Source organism: Microtus oregoni, unplaced genomic scaffold, assembly GCF_018167655.1.
Source record: "Microtus oregoni isolate MIOR12 unplaced genomic scaffold, Mior012 000074F_011, whole genome shotgun sequence".
Classification (NCBI taxonomy): domain Eukaryota; kingdom Metazoa; phylum Chordata; class Mammalia; order Rodentia; family Cricetidae; genus Microtus; species Microtus oregoni.
In genome coordinates this window covers 1-17854 of record NW_024543998.1, presented here as the reverse complement: position 1 = coordinate 17854, position 17854 = coordinate 1, and the positions used below count along the sequence as shown (strand labels likewise).

The window sequence follows — 17854 nt, the reverse complement described above, 5'->3', positions numbered from 1 at the left end:
GAACTGGCACTGCCATCAAAGTAAGCCTACAAAAGAGCTTCGGAAAATTCCAAGCACGACTACTGTAACGATCCAACCATTCTACTACTGGCTATATTTCCAAAGGAAATAAAAGCAATGTCTTCAAGAGACAGCTCAATCCCATGCTTATTGTAGCATTTTTCCTAATAACTAAGACATAAAATCAACCCAGATTGTCCTCAGTGAGCAGATAGGTAGAAAATAGGATATGTGTCTGTGTATTACTTAACCATGAAACCAAGAAATCCTCTTTTCCAATAACATAGATAAACTTGGAGGGCACTGTGCTAAGTGAAATAAGTCAGACACAGAAGGACAGAAAAGATTTATATGTGGGATCAAAAAAGTGGAACTCCTAAATAAAGAGAACATAACAGCAATTGTCAGTGACAGATGGGGGAGGCGGGTGGGTGATGCTGGTCAAATGGGGCATCAGAGCACTGGACTGAGCTCCTAAAATCCAGTTGAAGAGTGGGAAGAATGAGAATATGAGTAAAGAGGTCAAGACCATGATGGGGACACCCACTGAAACAGTCTACCTGAGCTCCATTAGGGAGTTCATCAATTCCAGCCAGACTAGGAAGGAACAAGCATAGGACCAAACTAGTCCCTGTGAATGTCGGTGACAGTTGTATGGCTGGGGCAGACTGTGGAGGTCACTGACAGTGGTACCAGGTTTTATTCCTACAGCTTGTGCTAGCTTTTTTGGAACCCATTCTCTTTGGATGGATACCTTGCCCATACCTTGCCTAGTTGGACCTTCCCCAAAGCAATGTGCCCTCTCTGAGGAGTGGATGGGGATGGACGGGATTATGTGGAGAAAAGGGGAGGAGGGGAGGAAGTGGGAACTGGGATTGGTATGTAAAATAAAAAAGATTGTTTTCTTTTAAAAACAAAAAATAAACAGATAGATAAATGAATAAATAAATAATAAAAAGAAAGAAAAATGCAAAGAAGCAGAAGAGAAGGCCTGTGGCTCTCTAGATCCTGGAAGACGGACCATAGACTGTGGGTCATCACGTCTATCAGATCTGCCTAGATGAGCAGCGTTCTGTTGGTTTGTTTTGAGCATCCAGGAAGCTCCACTTACCATCTCCTTCTTATCTTCCTGGAAGTGAACGTTCACAAACATTTTCCCCACAACGTAAGGGAGGGCACTTTCAATAAAGTTTACACATTTGTCCCACTGAGGCAGCAGAGTCATCGTCCCCTGGATTACCTGTGAAGAATAACCAATACAATTTGAGCTTTGTTTAAATAATAGTTTGCTGAGGGGGAAAAGTCAACCTATCTGAAGAAAGCAGTCTACAAAAGGACTTCCCACCCATCTCGTACACATGCCAGATAAGGAAGGTCAAGGTGAAATCAGATGGAGAAAAATAAAACATATTTTTGTCCTTAATTTCTAGCTAAAACTAAATGAAACTATGTTGACAGTGGAAAAACAATGCATTTCACCTTTATTCTAATTTTCTTCATTAAGCAAGACATATGGGCAATAGCATAGCTTTTCTGCAGCAAGGAAGGACAGAAAGGGATGCAGTTCCAGGGCCTGGACAGTACTTAGTATCTATTGAGGACTGCAGTTCCGCCAGGGAAGGTTTAGAACTGTATGTAGGTAATCAAAGTTCTTGTTAGCCGGCCAGCAGACCACATCTCACCATGAACAACCTGGGGAGCCCACTTACACGGTGTCATCGCAGAGTAAACTACAGATTAAATACTTTTCCCATCTGCCACGTTATCCCATTTTAAGAAAACTTTCATAAACAATAAGGGACTTCTGAAGCAGGATTTGAAAGTGCCAAGGTTTACTCTTGGGGACAAAAGCACAGAAATAAATACCATGTAAGTTTTCCCTGGAGGCTGGAGTGTGTAGGCAGACAGCGAGGGAGGGAGGCCCTGAGAATAGGCGCCTGGAATACCCCATGCACAATTTTAGAGCCAGGTTGTTAGAACAGGGCAAAAGGGATTAAAGCTTAAATTCATCTCTCCTTCCTTTGCTTTCTGGGAACACGACCCTTCTCAGAGGTAAGGGATGAAGCTATTTTTAAAACCTCCAGAGAAAGCAATCCTACAACCTCCTTCGGCAATTCAATATTATATTTAGCACTTCATGTTCAAAAAACATCCCCTTATACCTAACCTCAAATTTTCACACACCACTTCTTACACCTTGCTCTCTCATTCTCTTCACAGTGGGGGTGGAGAGCAGCTGGATACCATCTTTTATGTGATCCATATGAGTTAAAAATACACACACAGCAAAAATATCTACTTGTTTCCTATCTTAACTATTTGATATGGCCTAAATATAAGTAATTGCTTCATGTTTATCCAGCCTCTGAGATAAAGTAACTTTTTATATTCTAGTTGACTATAAAGCGCCAAAACTTGCCCCAAATAACCGTATCACTCTCTGGGTATAATGGTCCACTATAAATTTCTATATTTGTCAGTTTCTCTAAGAATTCAAATGTATGTTAAATGAAATAAGAGCTTATACGATTTGACATTCACTTTGCCTTAAATTGGTAGAAAAATAAAATACTTTTTTAAAGCCACAAAATCCTTAAGTCTTCTAAGCCGAAGCAGAATTAGTCCCAAGCCTCAGAAATGCAGATGAAAGTAATATCTGTCTGTGCAAGTTGGGAGGCAACGAGGTGGGTGAGAAACAAAGACTCAAGGGCCAGGTAAGTGGGGGAAAGAAAATGGATTCCGGCACTTGAGGATGTCATGGGAAGACGGTGAAATGGGTCAAGCAGAATTAGGATAGATTTAAGATTGAATATCTAAGGAAAATTAAAGATGCAATTCTAATACCAAGCGAAAATGAAGTTGGAACATTCTCTCTGCATATAATTAGAACACGGAGAAACCTTGAAAACCATAGTTACAGTAAAGATCATCAGACTGTATCCATCCAGTCTAATTGAATTTGTACATCCTTTGATGCACATCTCTTGCCCAGCCTCTCTCCTCTAACTTCAAGTAACCGCCTTCCTACTCACTGCTTTTTGAGCGACTATTTCATATTCCACATATACTTGAGATTATGCAGCATTTGTCATACTGCGTAAAGTGATCACAGTTAATGATAATTATGTATTTCAATTTTGATAAAATACAGCTTTGATGTTCTCAACACAGAAGTGATAATATGTTGCTGAAATGATGTATATGTTCATTATCTTGATTGAATTTTTCTATAATGCATTTGTAGATCAAAACATCACGCTGAACCCCACAAATATACACAATTATCACAAGTGTTTACCAGTTAAAAGGTAATGAAATTTGAACTACTTTGAAAGTGATGTATCATTAAGAAACATCAAAACCATTAATTTCAGTTAAAAGCACTAAAAAAAAAAGTAGAAATGAGCTGTTAAAGAGGGATGTTTAAACAAGATTTCATGGCCCAAAGTATCACTCTAAATATTATTATACAGCCCAATGGAGAGCCTGAGGTACTTTTTACAGGATATAGGTATACCTGAATGAAATGAACTAGCGTGAAAAAGTTTAAAGAAGAGTTTAGACTGCAAGCTCACTAAATCCCATTCTTAAAGATTTTTTTTTAACTGGAATGGTTAACATTGGGACTGTTCTAGCATGTACGAAACGTTTTGATATCCATTAACTCACCCTTGAGAATTCCAGCCATCTATACTGAAAGCGCCTGCTGAGGTTTGGAATTCTGGAATAAACCATTCTCCACACCAAATAGTTGGCAATGGTTCTGGGAAAGGAGAGAAATGAATATTTATTACATTGTCGGTCACATCTGATTCCCTGAAAAACACCTTTGGGGAGCTGTTGGCAAGGACACTACAAGGTCAATGAGTAACACCAAAATGGGCTCGAAGATTCCGGCCTCAAGGCATAGGCCTTTCCCTAGTTTCCTGGATCTGCAAATGGGAATACCTTCAACTTACTAGTGAACTGGTCCAATGTCTGCATGTTATTGGCCTTTGGGAAACTAAAATCAAAATATTCATTAATAGCAATCATCTAAATTTTTACTTTGATTCTGTAAGCTCTAAATAATGTGAGCCCAGGCAAATCAACTAAGCCTTGTTGATTATCTTTTCTCATGAAATGATGAGGATGTTCCCTACTTCACAAGGTGAGTGTGATGTTAAAATAACACAGTCATTAACAGAGTGAACTCCTAAGTCTTGTTGACCTCAAAACATATAAAGAATCTCATATGGTTCTGTAAAGCTCTGATACATATTTTCAAAATTCTGTTCTATATGAAGTGTTGCCTGTTCTATAAGGAAAAGAATCTCTGACCTCAGAGAGATGTGCGGTCTGAGCTCATTTCTAACTCACCCGTGATGATGGATATTTAATGACCCAGCCCCTCTTAGCTGTCATTACCATGGTGACTAATGACACACATTCCTAAGATGACTCCTGGGTCATGCAGAAATGTGAACAGCAGTGAGACATGATGATACTAACCCACCCATCAAGAACAATTCACATGGTTATTTGCGTGAAACTGCCACAGGAGATATGTTCTCCAATGAGCAAAATATTTTTGAATATATACAAGTACAGAAACGTTTGTTTTAATTTATATAGACATACAGAAAATACCAGGAACATTTTCAAGACAGTTTTTCCCTATGTAGTCCAGGATGACCTAGAGTTTATGTTCTTTATGCCTCTATCTCATAAGTGTGCTGGGATTACAAGCATGTGCCTTCATGCTTGAAGATTTGTGTGTCTTTATTTTATGTGCATAAGTGTTTTGTGTGCATGTGTGTAAGTACACTACATATGTGCAGTGTCTGCAGAAGCCAGAGTTATGATCCCCTGGAACTGGAGACCAACTGATGGTTGTGAGTAACCTTGTGGGTGCTGATAACAGACCCAAGTCCTCTGCAAGAACGGCAGTGCTCAACCACTGAGTCATCTCTCCAATCCCTCAAAGAATTATTTTTAATAAATATAGAAATGAAAATTTGAAAGATAAAATGTTTAAGGCCATGAATTAATTTTTCAAACAACATGACATTTGTACATTAAGATAAATTAATCCACATAAAATTATATTATATGACCAGGTATGTAAATATGTGTTTCATATAATCTTCTTGGCTATTTCAGAAAGTTTTGGCATACTCTTGTCAGATCTGCTTTAGGCACCACCCTCCTGATAATTAAAATGGCATACTAATATAGAAAAAGGGACATTTTGTCATTTTCTCGTTATTAATTTGTACTTCCATTACTAATAATTGCTTCAACTCCTGTCTCTGTAAAGGAGAGATCAAGTGTGGTCAGGAGGAGTGGAGGAAGAGTGTATGGGGAGAGATGACTAGAATGGGTGGCATTGAGGGGTAGTGGAAACCTCCTGTAACCAATGAGGGTGATCCTAGAGAGGTCTCCTAGGAATGGAGGATATGGAACTGGGACTTCAACCCAGCCACAAAACATTCAACTCACCACCTGTCCCGACTTTAAGATACACTAGGGAAATGGTGGCTCAGAATTTGTGAGAGTAGCCAAGCAATAATTGATATAACTTGAGGCCCAAGATACAACAGAGAGCCCCTGCCTAACACTTCTTGGATGGCCAGGAACCAGAAGCTGGAAGGTTCAGAGACTAGGATAGAACCAAACACAACTAACAAAAAAGTCAATGAAATGTTTTCCAATGATGTTTTGCTATACTCATAGATCGGAACCTAGCCCAATCATCATCAGAGAGGCTTCTTCTAGCAGCTGATGGGATCAGATGCAGAAATACACAGCCAAACATTAGGTGAAGCTCAGGAAACCCCACAGAAGAGGGCAATGAAGACTTGTAGGAGCCACAGAAGTCTAGAACACCAGGAGAACACGTCCCACACATTCAACTAAGTAGGGTTCACAGGGATTCATGGAGACTGAGGCTGTGGTTATGGAGCATGCACAGGTCTCTGCTAGGCCCTCTGCATACATGCTGTGGTTTTTTTAGCTTGCGGTTTTTTCGTTTATTTCAACAGTAGGAGAGGGACTGTCTTGGACTTTTTTGCCTGCTCACGGGACCCTTATTCTCCTACTGGGTTGCTGTGTCCAGCCTTGATATGAAGGTTTCTGCTAGTCTTATTGTATCTTGTTATGTCATGTTCTGTTGATATCACTGGGAGGCATGCTCTTTTTGGAAGGAAAAAAGGGGAGCAGTGGATCAGGGAGAGAAAGGAGGTGGGGAAGTACTGGGAGGAGGGGAGAGAGGGAAAGGAGGAGAGGGGGGGGAGAGTGAGGAAGAAAGGGAAGGAAGGGAGACTACAGTCAGGATGTACCATATGAGAGAAGAATAAAGAAAAAATAAGACAAAAAGAATTTTAAGCCACTTTTTGTGATATGATGCTTAAAGTAATAAAATTCATATACCTATAACTATGATATTTCAGAATTATTTTCAATGTATGAATGAAAACAAACTAACAATAGTTAATGTGGGATTCCCTTCTGTGTGCTATGAATAGCATTGGTTAATAAAGAAACTGGTTTGGCCTGATATAGTAGAACAGAGCTAGGCAGGGAAAACTAAACTGAATTATAGGAGAAGGAAGGCAGAGTCAAAGAGAAGCCTCAGAGCTGCTGCCAGAGACAGAGGTGCTGAAACTTTGCTGGTCGGCCACGACTTTGTGGTGATGCACAAGTTAATGGAGATGGGTTATTCTAAGATGTAAGAGTTAGCAAATAAGAAGCTAGAGCTAATGGACCAAGCAGTAATTTAAATAATATGGTTTCTGTGTGATTATTTCGGGTCTGAGCTGCCAGGCAGCTGGGAAACAAACTAACGGCCTCCCTGCTACAAATAGTAAACACCGTGTCCCCCAAATTGTGAGTCCGTGGTCATCAATATAGTGGAACTCTATTAATCCTAATTATTTTTTAATTTATAAAATGAAAATACAGACAATGTGAAATTTTCTTCTTGAACCCAATAGAGAGAACATGCTAGCATAGGGTGTTGGCGCATCTCAGAGTCTACCATCCAAATAACTTAAGTCTTGCCCTCAGAGATGTTCTGCTTCGGTCCCTAAAAGAAACACACCATCTTAGGCATTTCCTTTTTGCCTACAGATCCCTACTCCTGAACAAGCCGAGAAATTCTCACCAAGCATTTACAGTTGACTCAGTGCCTACAGTCAGTACGATGCTTACTACTGTCAACTTGACAGGAACTAGAACCACTTGAGAAACAAGCCTCTGGGCAAGCCGGTGAGAGAATATCTAGATGAAGCTAACTGAGGTTAGAAGACACACCCTGAATGTGGGTGGCACCATTCTGTGGGCAGGAGTGCCAGCTCCAATAAAAAGAAGAAAGCCAGCTGAGCACAGCATTCACTTCTCTCTGCTCCCTGGCTTTAGATGCAATGTGACCAACTGCCCCAAGCACTAGTCCCCATGATGCCTTCTCCACTATGATCAATTGTACCTACACACTGGGAGAGGAAATAAATCCTTCTCGCCTCTTTTTTACGGAGTATTTGGTCCCACTAATGTAGAAAGGAACTGATACAGTGGAGAATGAAATATTCCAGCTGATTAGTATCTTTTTACTTCATTGTATAGACACACTTTAACATGTAAAAGACCCTTCTTTCATGGACTCAACACATCCTGGGCAGCCAGGTATGTACTGATTGTCCTAGGTGCTGAAGAGATGAAGAGGTGAGAAAAAACTTGGACTCCGAGATACTGAAGCTTTTGGTTGAATACAGAGATAATTGAAGTTTAGAATCATTTAGTGAACTCTTCATCGCACAGCCGGTGGCTTTCAAACAAGTAGACTCAGCTGGAGAGTTCGGATAAGTGAAGATGCTCAGGCCACCCCAGGTCAGGTAAATTACCAACTCTAGAGTAAGACCTAACACAAATGGTATCTTTAAGTCCTGCTCCCACCAAGGCCTATGTACAGGCCACTGTAATAAGCCATGGAGGCTAGCCCAGAGCCAGGTACGTCTAAGGCCTGTGTGCTTTCCCATACACTACATAGTGATATACAAATGCTACTAATTCAATGCCAGTCTCCTGATCAGTAACGGAAATCTGACTGAAAACACTTCACCAAAGGTGTTTCGCAGAAATCTATGCAGATCAGAAAAAGAACAGCGAGGCCTTTCTGGCCAAGACCTTACGAAGACAATAGCACAACAAGTTCTCCAAGAAGTAAAAGATGGCATGCTGACTGAGAAGCTCACCCAGGGAGACAAAGGCACTGAGGAGTTGTTCCAATGTCTTATAAAACTGCTGACAGAGCACTATGGGGTATAGCTTAGGAGTGATCATATTACCATGCCAGGAACAGAGATGACCATAATGACTAAATCACTAGCACCTAATAAACAGACATATCAAAAACAAACAAAATACAGACTCAGCAACAGTCATTGAAAATAAGCCATATTTTTCTTCTTTTTGGTCCAAAAAGCATTTTCTGCAATACAGTAATTTCCCCAAATATTAATAAATAATAGAAAGAAAATCATCCCAGCAAAGGACCTGCCACTAGAACAGCAATATGGAATTCTTCTCCAAAGCCTTTGACTCAGAAGATTTGCTATTTAAGAAGATTTTGCTACCCTCCCCCATATTCTGAAGTTTCAGGAGTGTACATTTATATTACGTTTCAGAGATAAGATACCTTCTGTGGTAGTTGGAACAGTGCTGTGGGATGGCGATTATTGTCCCCGTTTATAAATGGAGAAAACAAGTGCCCAATCTTCCCATTTGCATTTATTCTTTCCCCCAATGCCTACTATTTGAAGTGAGCCAGAAAAGTGAGTCAATGAGGTCTTCTAAAATCCTTTAGACTGTCCAGACAAATACCTGGGGCAGTAGTTCTCAATTAGCCCTTAGACCAACAGATTATACATCACTGGAAAACTAGGTATAAAAACCCTGATCCCTACCCTAGATTTACCACTGCATTAATAACTATAGCAATAGGACCCCAGATATGTGTATTTTAACAAGTCCTACAGAACCAATTCTGATTTATGTCATGGTTGAGAACTGATAGCCTAAGAAAATCCTATCTTCTAAATGGTATGCATACATAGCTCAACTAGGACTTCCTAAACCCTAGGACAATCCTTAAATTTTAATGTCCATATTTGAATGTGTGTATCTCTGGAGATCTTAACTGATTACAGCTTCTGATTTAATACATTGAGGGCAAAGACTGAGATTCTGCATGATCTGTGGACCACACTTTAAAGAGCCATATGCTAGGTGATCTTCAGAAAAGATGAGCATAATAAGAGGTCCACATAACTGGACACTTTTTGAGTGAGCCTCTAGGAACTTCTGTCTAAGAAGAATCATCTAATTGGACATTCTGCTTGATTTATATGAAATAAAACTGAAGACAAGAAAAATCACAAAAGCTGAGCAAAATTCCCAAGGATAAAAGGGATGTTCTCTATTACCAACCTTCTTTGTGTTCTCATTTGTGCTTCTCTCTCTCTCTCTCTCTCTCTCTCTCTCTCTCTCTCTCTCTCTCTCTCTCTCTCTCTCTCTCTTCTCTCTCTCTCTCTCTCTCTCTCTCTCCCTCCCTTCCTCCCTCTCTCTCCCTCTCTCCTCTTCCTCTCTCTCACTGTTTCCTCTGTTCCCTCTCTGTCACCATCTCACCCCTCCCTCTCATACTCATTCAAATCATATCTCTTAGCTGTGTCTTATTTTTGTCTCCAGTTCCATCATTGATCTCCTTTCATAGTAGCCACTGTAGGGCAATCTCACAGCGCTCCAATTTATAAGGCGTCAGATCTAGTCTAAGGTAACACTACTCTTCTCATTGTCTCATAGTCCTCGGGATGATAGTAGCTTCTTGATGTTAATAAGATTGGCATTTTGTATCTCATTTGGCTTTCATTTTCCCCATCATCTCTGTATATAACCATTGTATATCTCTGTATCTCTGTAACCACGTCTGTATATATTTTCTTTGTTTGAAATATCACTATGGACTGAATCGCATCCCTCTAGGTTCATATGTTTAAACTGTTAAATTGGCATCTGGTTATGGGGTCTTCGAAATTTCATTGGATCTAGATGAGATTATCAAGGCAGAACTCTTATTCATAGTCTCCTGTTCCTCAGATCAAATTATTTAATTTGGAGCAATTCTGGGGCAGCTTCAAATTAGGGAATCAGTTAGGAAAGATACAGTAGACTATTGAGGGGACTTATTAGAGGGAGGAGTCTACAATGTCCTTTGCCTAGTGACATGCTGGTAATGTTTACCAACAGCCTTCCAAGAAAAAAATTGCATAATTTATTAATTTTGACTGTGTATAGAATTCTTATCACATTTTATTTAAACATTAGGTATATCATCACTGAACATGGAGTCAGGAAGAGCTGGAAGTAACTTGAAGGATGCAGCCCCTTACCTACCCACTTTTTCTGCACTTGGACCATCACCTCTTTTTCCTATGGCAACCTCTAGCTTATGCCTCCAATATTACACCCCAATAATTTGCTCCCTCAAACTACAAGAGCCAATGTAGTCTCTGTATCACCACCTCGATGGGTGTCTCATTGCTCCAATATTTTTTATATGCTATCTACCAAGAGTCAATGATAGGAGATGTAGTTCTGTGCTAGAATTCTTTCTTAGCACTTGAAAGACATTGCATTCAATCTGAATGAAGTACGATAAACTATTGCTGCATTACTGTCATCACACCCGATCATTTAGAACGAACATCCACATCCTATCAAGTGAGCAGTAGGCTTGATCTAAAGGGTGAAGCAGCATCAAAAATTGAGCAATTGATATCAACCAAAGGTACCTTTGGAACATTAAAAATAACAGGAGAATTCCCAACACTGCAATATCTAACTAATCAGAGATGTGTTACTGCAGGTTGGACAACTCTGACCTACAAATACAAAAAAATCCAAAGTGCCCCCAAATCTGAAACTTTTTGCAAATTAACACAAGACCACAAGTGAAATTTTCTGTATGCCATTATGTGACAAGGCACAAAATGCAGGTACACCAAATCTATGCTATGAAATGAGCTTCCTTCTAAGTTTGGATGTGCAGAGACACAAATGCTGGGTTTTGTCTATAAACTGAGATCCCATCTTATCATGTATATGCAAATATTCCAAATTCAGGAAGAAAAAAAACAAGCTCTAATCCACATCAGGTACCAATCACTTTGGGTGTGAAATAATGAACATATATCTCTAAAGCCTTTCAAGAAGTTTTAAAAGTACCTGTTTTCCATACAGGAACATGTGTGGAACTAAGAGATGGAATATGAAAACAAATGTGAACCAATTCAGAATATCATCTCTACTTTCTAATTGTGAGTAACTGGACAAATCGCCTCCTGTGTAAAATAGAGGCCACTTACAGAACTTTTATTATTAATCTTGATGTTAGTCAGTGTCAGAATGACCTGTGTATGGTTTCCAACAGCAAATTCTCAGAACGGCGGCAGTACAGAAACACCAAAAGAGAAGGGCAGGTGGGAAGAGGTTGCAAGCAATAAGCTAACTCCTTCTCTATCCATCCTGAACCCTAAATAGCCTGTCAGTGTCTAGCCTCTAACTTTGAAGGCAACATCTGTATTCACATCAGTTCCACCACCCCAGATGTTCAACATGGCCCTTTTCCTCATTTCCCTACCTGGAGAACTAGTTCTTATTCTTTGGAGTTCTGATCCCAGGCCCCACATGGCAGTGGTACAGCAGATGGTTAATGTCTAGAGACTTTAAAGACATGCCTATGTGAGAGGCACTATGCTGGACTTCACAGCTACAAACCCATTTCACAAAATGTCTCCTTTCCCATTTACACTGTGCTGTGGCAAGATAGGGAGGGAGCTGTAAAAATAAGCAGTCATTTCAAGAAAATGCCATAAACTCTTTGATAAAGGTGTATCTGGAGAAAATTTCACTCTTTCTCCTCCCGATACACAGATAGACTCAATTTTCCAGGCACTCCTGCAGTTAGATGTGTCTCAAGACTGAGTTGTGTCGTATGGATGTTGGTAGGAATGATTTATCCCACCTGAAGACCTTTCCATAAACACCTATACAATCCTCCACCTACCCTCTTTCTTCAGCACCAGCTGAATGGAGAGAGTACTGCAATCCAAGAAGAAGGGCAAGCCACAAAAGAGAACGATCCTGTCATATTGGCAAGAACAGGGGGCAATGAGAGCTTATAGACACTCTCTACAGCACCTGGCACGTACAGTAACGATGGAGACACAAGACGGCCTTTCCTCAACGAGACATTTCAGATTACCCAAGTGAGGACCAAATGTGACCAGCAGGGAATATAGTCCAGTAGCACTATTATTATTATTATTGTATTTGGCTAAGCACCACACAAGGACCTAGGAAACAAAGGATAAGAATGGAAGTGGAGGGAAGGAAAGAAGGGGGGGGGGAGGAAGAGAGACAAAGATAAAATGGCGACAGAGGCAAGAAAGAAGACAGATACAAAAAATGTAAAAGACTGATCGGCAATGTGAAAGCTTCCTGAGAAATGAAAGCGCTGTCAGTCTTTTCAAGACAAATGGAGCAGCTTACAAATCTCGCAAGTGTGCATGGAACTCCCTTTTTTTATTTATTTATTTATTTATTTATTTATTTGATGACTTGATTGTTGAGAAACTGTTTGAGGCATCTGGGTTTTACATTGACGTTTCAGTGAAATCATATGTAGACATGATGTCTGAGGGAACCTTTTGTCGGGATGCTCTTTTAGAGCTGTTGGTTGTGTTCACATTTGGGTAAGTTATCCATGTAGGATGAACTAGGTGAAAATCTCCCTCCAGGCCTTCCTACTGCCTGTTAAGAAGTCCCAAAGCTATAAAACATAATCGCCACCAGAATTGGAGCTGGTTGTAAATTAAGCATTGGGAAAAATCAAAGTAAGACAATTTCCGAAAGTCCCTACTCTTTGAGAATGGAGTTCACAGTCACCAGAAGAAACGGACTCCCTAACTGTGGAACAGTGTGCCTGGCAAGCTCATCCTTTTGGTGGAAATCGCCTCGTGAATCTAGAAAGTGCTCAGCCAGCGACTCAATGGCAGGTGGAAAAAGAAGAGTACTTGGGTTTCATTTCCTAGTACAGGCTCAGCAACCCCAGCCAAGGAACCTGAAACCCAAAATGCTCCAAACTCGACAACGTTTTAAGCAGCGATTTTACAGCATACATAGCAAAGTCCACACCCAAACTCCTGTGAAGAGTCTCAGTCAAAATCTGCACATACTACAAATACTGCATAAAATTATTACAAGTCTACATGCATATGTTATACATAAAATAGAATGAATTCTATATTCAGACTTGGATCCCATTTTCAAGATAGCTCATTAAGTATATGACCACTTCTGGGCCCAAGTTCTTTGGATAAGGGATCCTTCACATCTATTTTAGAGCTAGAAAATGTTTACAAAGTACCTTTATAATATAGTAATTCCTCCATGTTTCCCACAATCCCAAAAAAGAGAAACTATCCTGGGATACCTGTTTAAAATCCAGATTCCTGGGGCTAGAGAGATGGCTCAGTTGTCAAAAGCACTAGTTGCTTTTGCGGAGGGTCCAAGTTTGGTTCCCAGTGTCAGTTCACAACTGTCTATGAATCTAATTCCATGGAGATCCAATGCCCACCTCTAATATCCATAGGTACCAGGCACCCACATGGTACCCATTTATATATACATGCCAATAAAACAATCAAACTACAAAAATAAATCAATATTTTATGAAAGAAAAGAAAATAAAGATTCATGACCCCTGCAGACCTACTATACCACACTCTGTGGAGGAGGTGGAGTTTGGTGTCTGTATTTTCAACAGGCCTACGGAGATGTGGCAAGTGTCACCCATCGTGTGCAGTAATAAATAGCTTAGCATCATATACGCTTACCCGCTGTCAAATTCTATTTTCACTTAGCGAATTTCTAAAGGATCACTACTTCTCTCGAGGTGAATTTGTTGTTTCTTCTGTGGGTTTTTTTTCTATATGTGTCAATGAACATGGAAGAGACCTTAAACAGCTGCAGCTTTTTGTGGCAATCTAGATGTTTCTCTGGGGTAGAAGTGGAAATTAGATGCTATATTTTATTACTAGGGCTTCATTAGGTGCCTTTGAAAAGAAACTTAATGCCTGGAAATCAGGACAGAACCTGAATAATAACATATTTTTGTTTTTACCACAGCACAGCAATTAGCTTTAGTGGATTGTTTTTATAAATTTGTTCACCTTTCATTTTCTGTATCAAATCTAAATGGCTTAATGAACATAAAACACATGAGCATTTTTAGGACTTTTTTTTTTCACTGTAGTCCTACGCTAGCAAAGCTCCAAACCCTAAACATTCTTTCAAAGAAGAAACACGTCATCTTTTCTAAAGTTGTTTTATCCATTTAATTTTCCTCCAGCTCTCAAAGCAGTCTTGTCTTTTCAACACAGGTAATTTGGTCTGTTGCCAGCAAACAACTTGCTGACTGAAAAAAAAAAATAGACCAGAAAGGAAAAAATAATGCTGCAAAAGGCCAAAAATGAACTGGGGGGAAAGTATTTATGTAGAAATCTCAGGAAATAACATCATTACTAACTAGTTCTTAAAACTAATAAACAACCTAGGTTCTCTGAGGAAACAGCATGGAGAAATAAAAAAAAAACATGGGGGTAAATTAGGGGCATAAAACATTGGGTATTTGTTGTCATCTCAGCAAGCGAATTACCCCGGACAATGATGTAGGCCAACTCAGCAAAAAGGGCGCTGCAATTTTCCCTCACTGTTTAGCTGTAACTTTCTTTAAAAGCAATTTTCCAAGCACATGAAAAATGGAAGCCCTTCTAATTTATAGCAAAAACAAAGGCCACAGTAAAATGCACATGAAAGTTCTTACTTCTTCCTCTCAGAACCTAATATCCTAAATAAATCTTTAAAGTATTGTGGGACGCGGACCACCACATTCTCCGAGGGACCGATGTCTTTCAAGTGTGGGTAGAGTCTGGTATCAATGACTTTCTTGATATAGCCCAGCCAGTCAAACTGAGGAGAGAGAAAACAAACGAAACCTATGGTAAGGCAGCAAGTAAGAGAAAACGGCATTCAGATAGAGTAGGCTGAGCATAATCCACTCCATCCAAATCATTAAAGATAAAACTGCGCATCATTTGCTTATCCAGAAGCCAAAGTCAGATCATTGCCACTTAGCCCTGTGGCTTTCATCACAAATGGCGCCTGTGTTCTGCAGCACAGACTTCTGGATAGTAAACACTCTCGTGCTTTAATATATGATGCACTCCCTCAGCTGCCCCAGCCCTCCTCACCCTCCGTTTCCTCTCTATCTGATTCCCTCAGTCCCACCTCATTCCAAGCCCTGCTCTTCTGTTGGCTTGGGGTCACTCCTCTACTTCTCTGCACTCCCTCCTTCAGGCTTCTCCCCCTACCTCTCACTTTCCCCTCTCCTTCCCCTAAACACAGATGGAGAAGCCTTAGCACACCTTGGATCTTCTTCTCTGTGCAACCTCCCTGATTCCAGGAGGGGGGGAAACACAACAGAATAGCTCACCTCCATTCTATAGAGCATCATTGCATGTTTCTAAAACAAACACGGTTTTGTGCTTTGTATCACTAAAGGCCATCTGCTGACTTCTTCCTCCTTTGTCTGCCTCCACTAGTGAACCTGAAAGCCAGTGACTTACTTGTTTAGCTCCCACTTCCCTACCTCTTGCCCCACAGCAGGGATGGTCACGTGGCCCAATTCTACTAAAAGCAAGTCATCTAGGAATATGCTAAAAGGGGGCTTTTCTGTTTACCTTGGTAAAAATAAACAAGTCAGATGGGACCGTGGGCCCTTCCCCCTTCTCCTGGATCTAGTGAGGAAGAGCTACAGTGGTCACTTTGTGGCCGTGTCATCAAAATGAACTAAAAAGCCCGAGGAGGGTAAAATGTAGAGATAAAGTCTATGCAATGCTAAACAGCTGAACCAGCACCAAAGAGTGCCCATGGCTGTGTTGTAAGAAAATGGCCTTACCAGCTGGACCTGGACTGAAGGAGCTGTTATCAAACCGGACTCTCTGAATGTGGCTGACAATGAGGGCTGACTGAGAAGCCAAGGACAATGGCACTGGGTTTTGATCCTACTGCATGCATTGGCTTTGTGGGAGCCTAGTCTGTCTGGATGCTCACCTTCCTAGACCTGGATGGAGGGGGGAGGACCTTGGACTTCCCACAGGGCAGGGAACCCTGACTGCTCTCTTAGGACTGGAGATGGATGGGGAGGGGGTGAGTGGGAGGTAAATGGAGGGGAGGAGGTGGAAATTTTTAATAAATAATTTTTTTAAAAAAAGAAAATGGTCTTACCAACTTAACCACTATCAGAAAGCTATTAGTATTCCCTGCATACAACTGAAGAAATCCCACTGTACATACAAGGATATTTTATATGATAGTAAAAGAGAAAGATAATCAAAATGATAAATAGTAAAAGTTCATATTTACAAGGCTAACTTTTATACACAGATGAAATATAATCCCTTGTAAAGTATCAGGCAACAGAGTTGTTTTTTTCAGAGAGTTTTCACCAACCTGGGGAATCATTGCACTGAGTTCTGAGATGTTCATTTTGTTATACATAGCCTCACTGGTTCGGTTTTCATGTGGAATCATTATCTGTCAAAAAGAGATTTAGGTTAGTTTTTCAAATAAATCATTTATTATTGCATGACTGCTTCTCGCATGTGCCAAAACATCTGTATATTATTATCAGCTTTTTCAAGACTTTGGTGTGATGCCCAGCTGTGGGGAGAAATAAAAAAAATGCCCGAATTTTAGACAGGATTAAGAAAATAAAAAGAAATTTAGATATCCTCTTCAGTAGGAAATATTGTCGCTAGTACAAAAAGAAGTTCCCATAATGCCCTTCTCCTTTACCATGTGGATGGGCCAAGTCCATTGCTGGCTCAGTTTTGACCACCAAGCTGAAGTTGCACAATTATGGTCAACATTCCATGTTTACCTAAGGTATCCTGATAATGATCTCAGCTCATTCACCTCTAGGGGACAATGGTCAATGACAAAAAGGAAGCAATGTGCATATCATTGGTACCCAGGATCAGTTTTCTTATTTTTTTGACCTTCAGATTTCCCACTGCTGGTGGTATGAATTTGGTCGCCACCTAAGCAGACAACTCACAAACTTCTAGCCTCTACCATATAAATCTAAGACCTGCAAAAATGACTCTTCCTCAAGTCATCTTAATCCCTTCCATTGACCAGCCATAGCTCCCTTCCCCACATTATCACTTGACTTTTCTATCTTTCTACTCCCTTGCACCCTTCTAGCCATCTTCTGCCTCACCCAGCTCTCCTGTCCTCACACCTCCTGCCCACTATCACCATCTCCATGGCTAAGACTGATTGAAAACTCGGCCTGAGGTTTCTGTTCTCTAGAAGCCTTTTCAATTGACCTCTACTTCGTTCTAATCGCCAGGACGACTCCATGAACAAGTCCTCTCTCTCCTTGATCAGTCTCTCAGACAGGGATTGGGTGGCTGCCTATTTTGTAGCTATCTTTATTTATTTGGATTTGATGAGGTATTTTTTTTTTCCTTCTCAGCCTCAGAGACTCCCAAAATCTGTGTATCTCAGTAGTTTTTAGACGTGACGAGTCATCTGAAGACTAAGAAAATGAGAGAAACCTTCTGACCAGGCAAAAACTCCATGCACCACAGATATTTCAAGACAAAATCACAGAAGATGAATGGCAGGCAATTGTCCCTCTCTTCTAAGTCCTTCGGCGTCTTAATGTCTCCCCACTCTCCACTGGAGAGAT

At 40.4% G+C, this 17854-nt stretch overlaps 1 protein-coding gene across 1 annotated transcript in view; it reads right to left on the bottom strand.

Annotated features, from left to right (window-relative positions):
• The window catches only part of LOC121441287 (phosphate-regulating neutral endopeptidase PHEX-like), a gene marked incomplete at its 5' end in the record, with an annotated part of 94585 nt that extends 77893 nt beyond the window's left edge, over positions 1 to 16692 (bottom strand). Inside the window, 4 exons of the mRNA XM_041642429.1 lie at positions 1112 to 1240; positions 3670 to 3763; positions 14921 to 15066; positions 16609 to 16692. Of these exons, the coding sequence (XP_041498363.1) occupies positions 1112 to 1240; positions 3670 to 3763; positions 14921 to 15066; positions 16609 to 16692 (453 nt within the window). The remainder of the gene's footprint in view (positions 1 to 1111; positions 1241 to 3669; positions 3764 to 14920; positions 15067 to 16608) is intronic.
• Positions 16693 to 17854: the final 1162 nt, after the last annotated feature.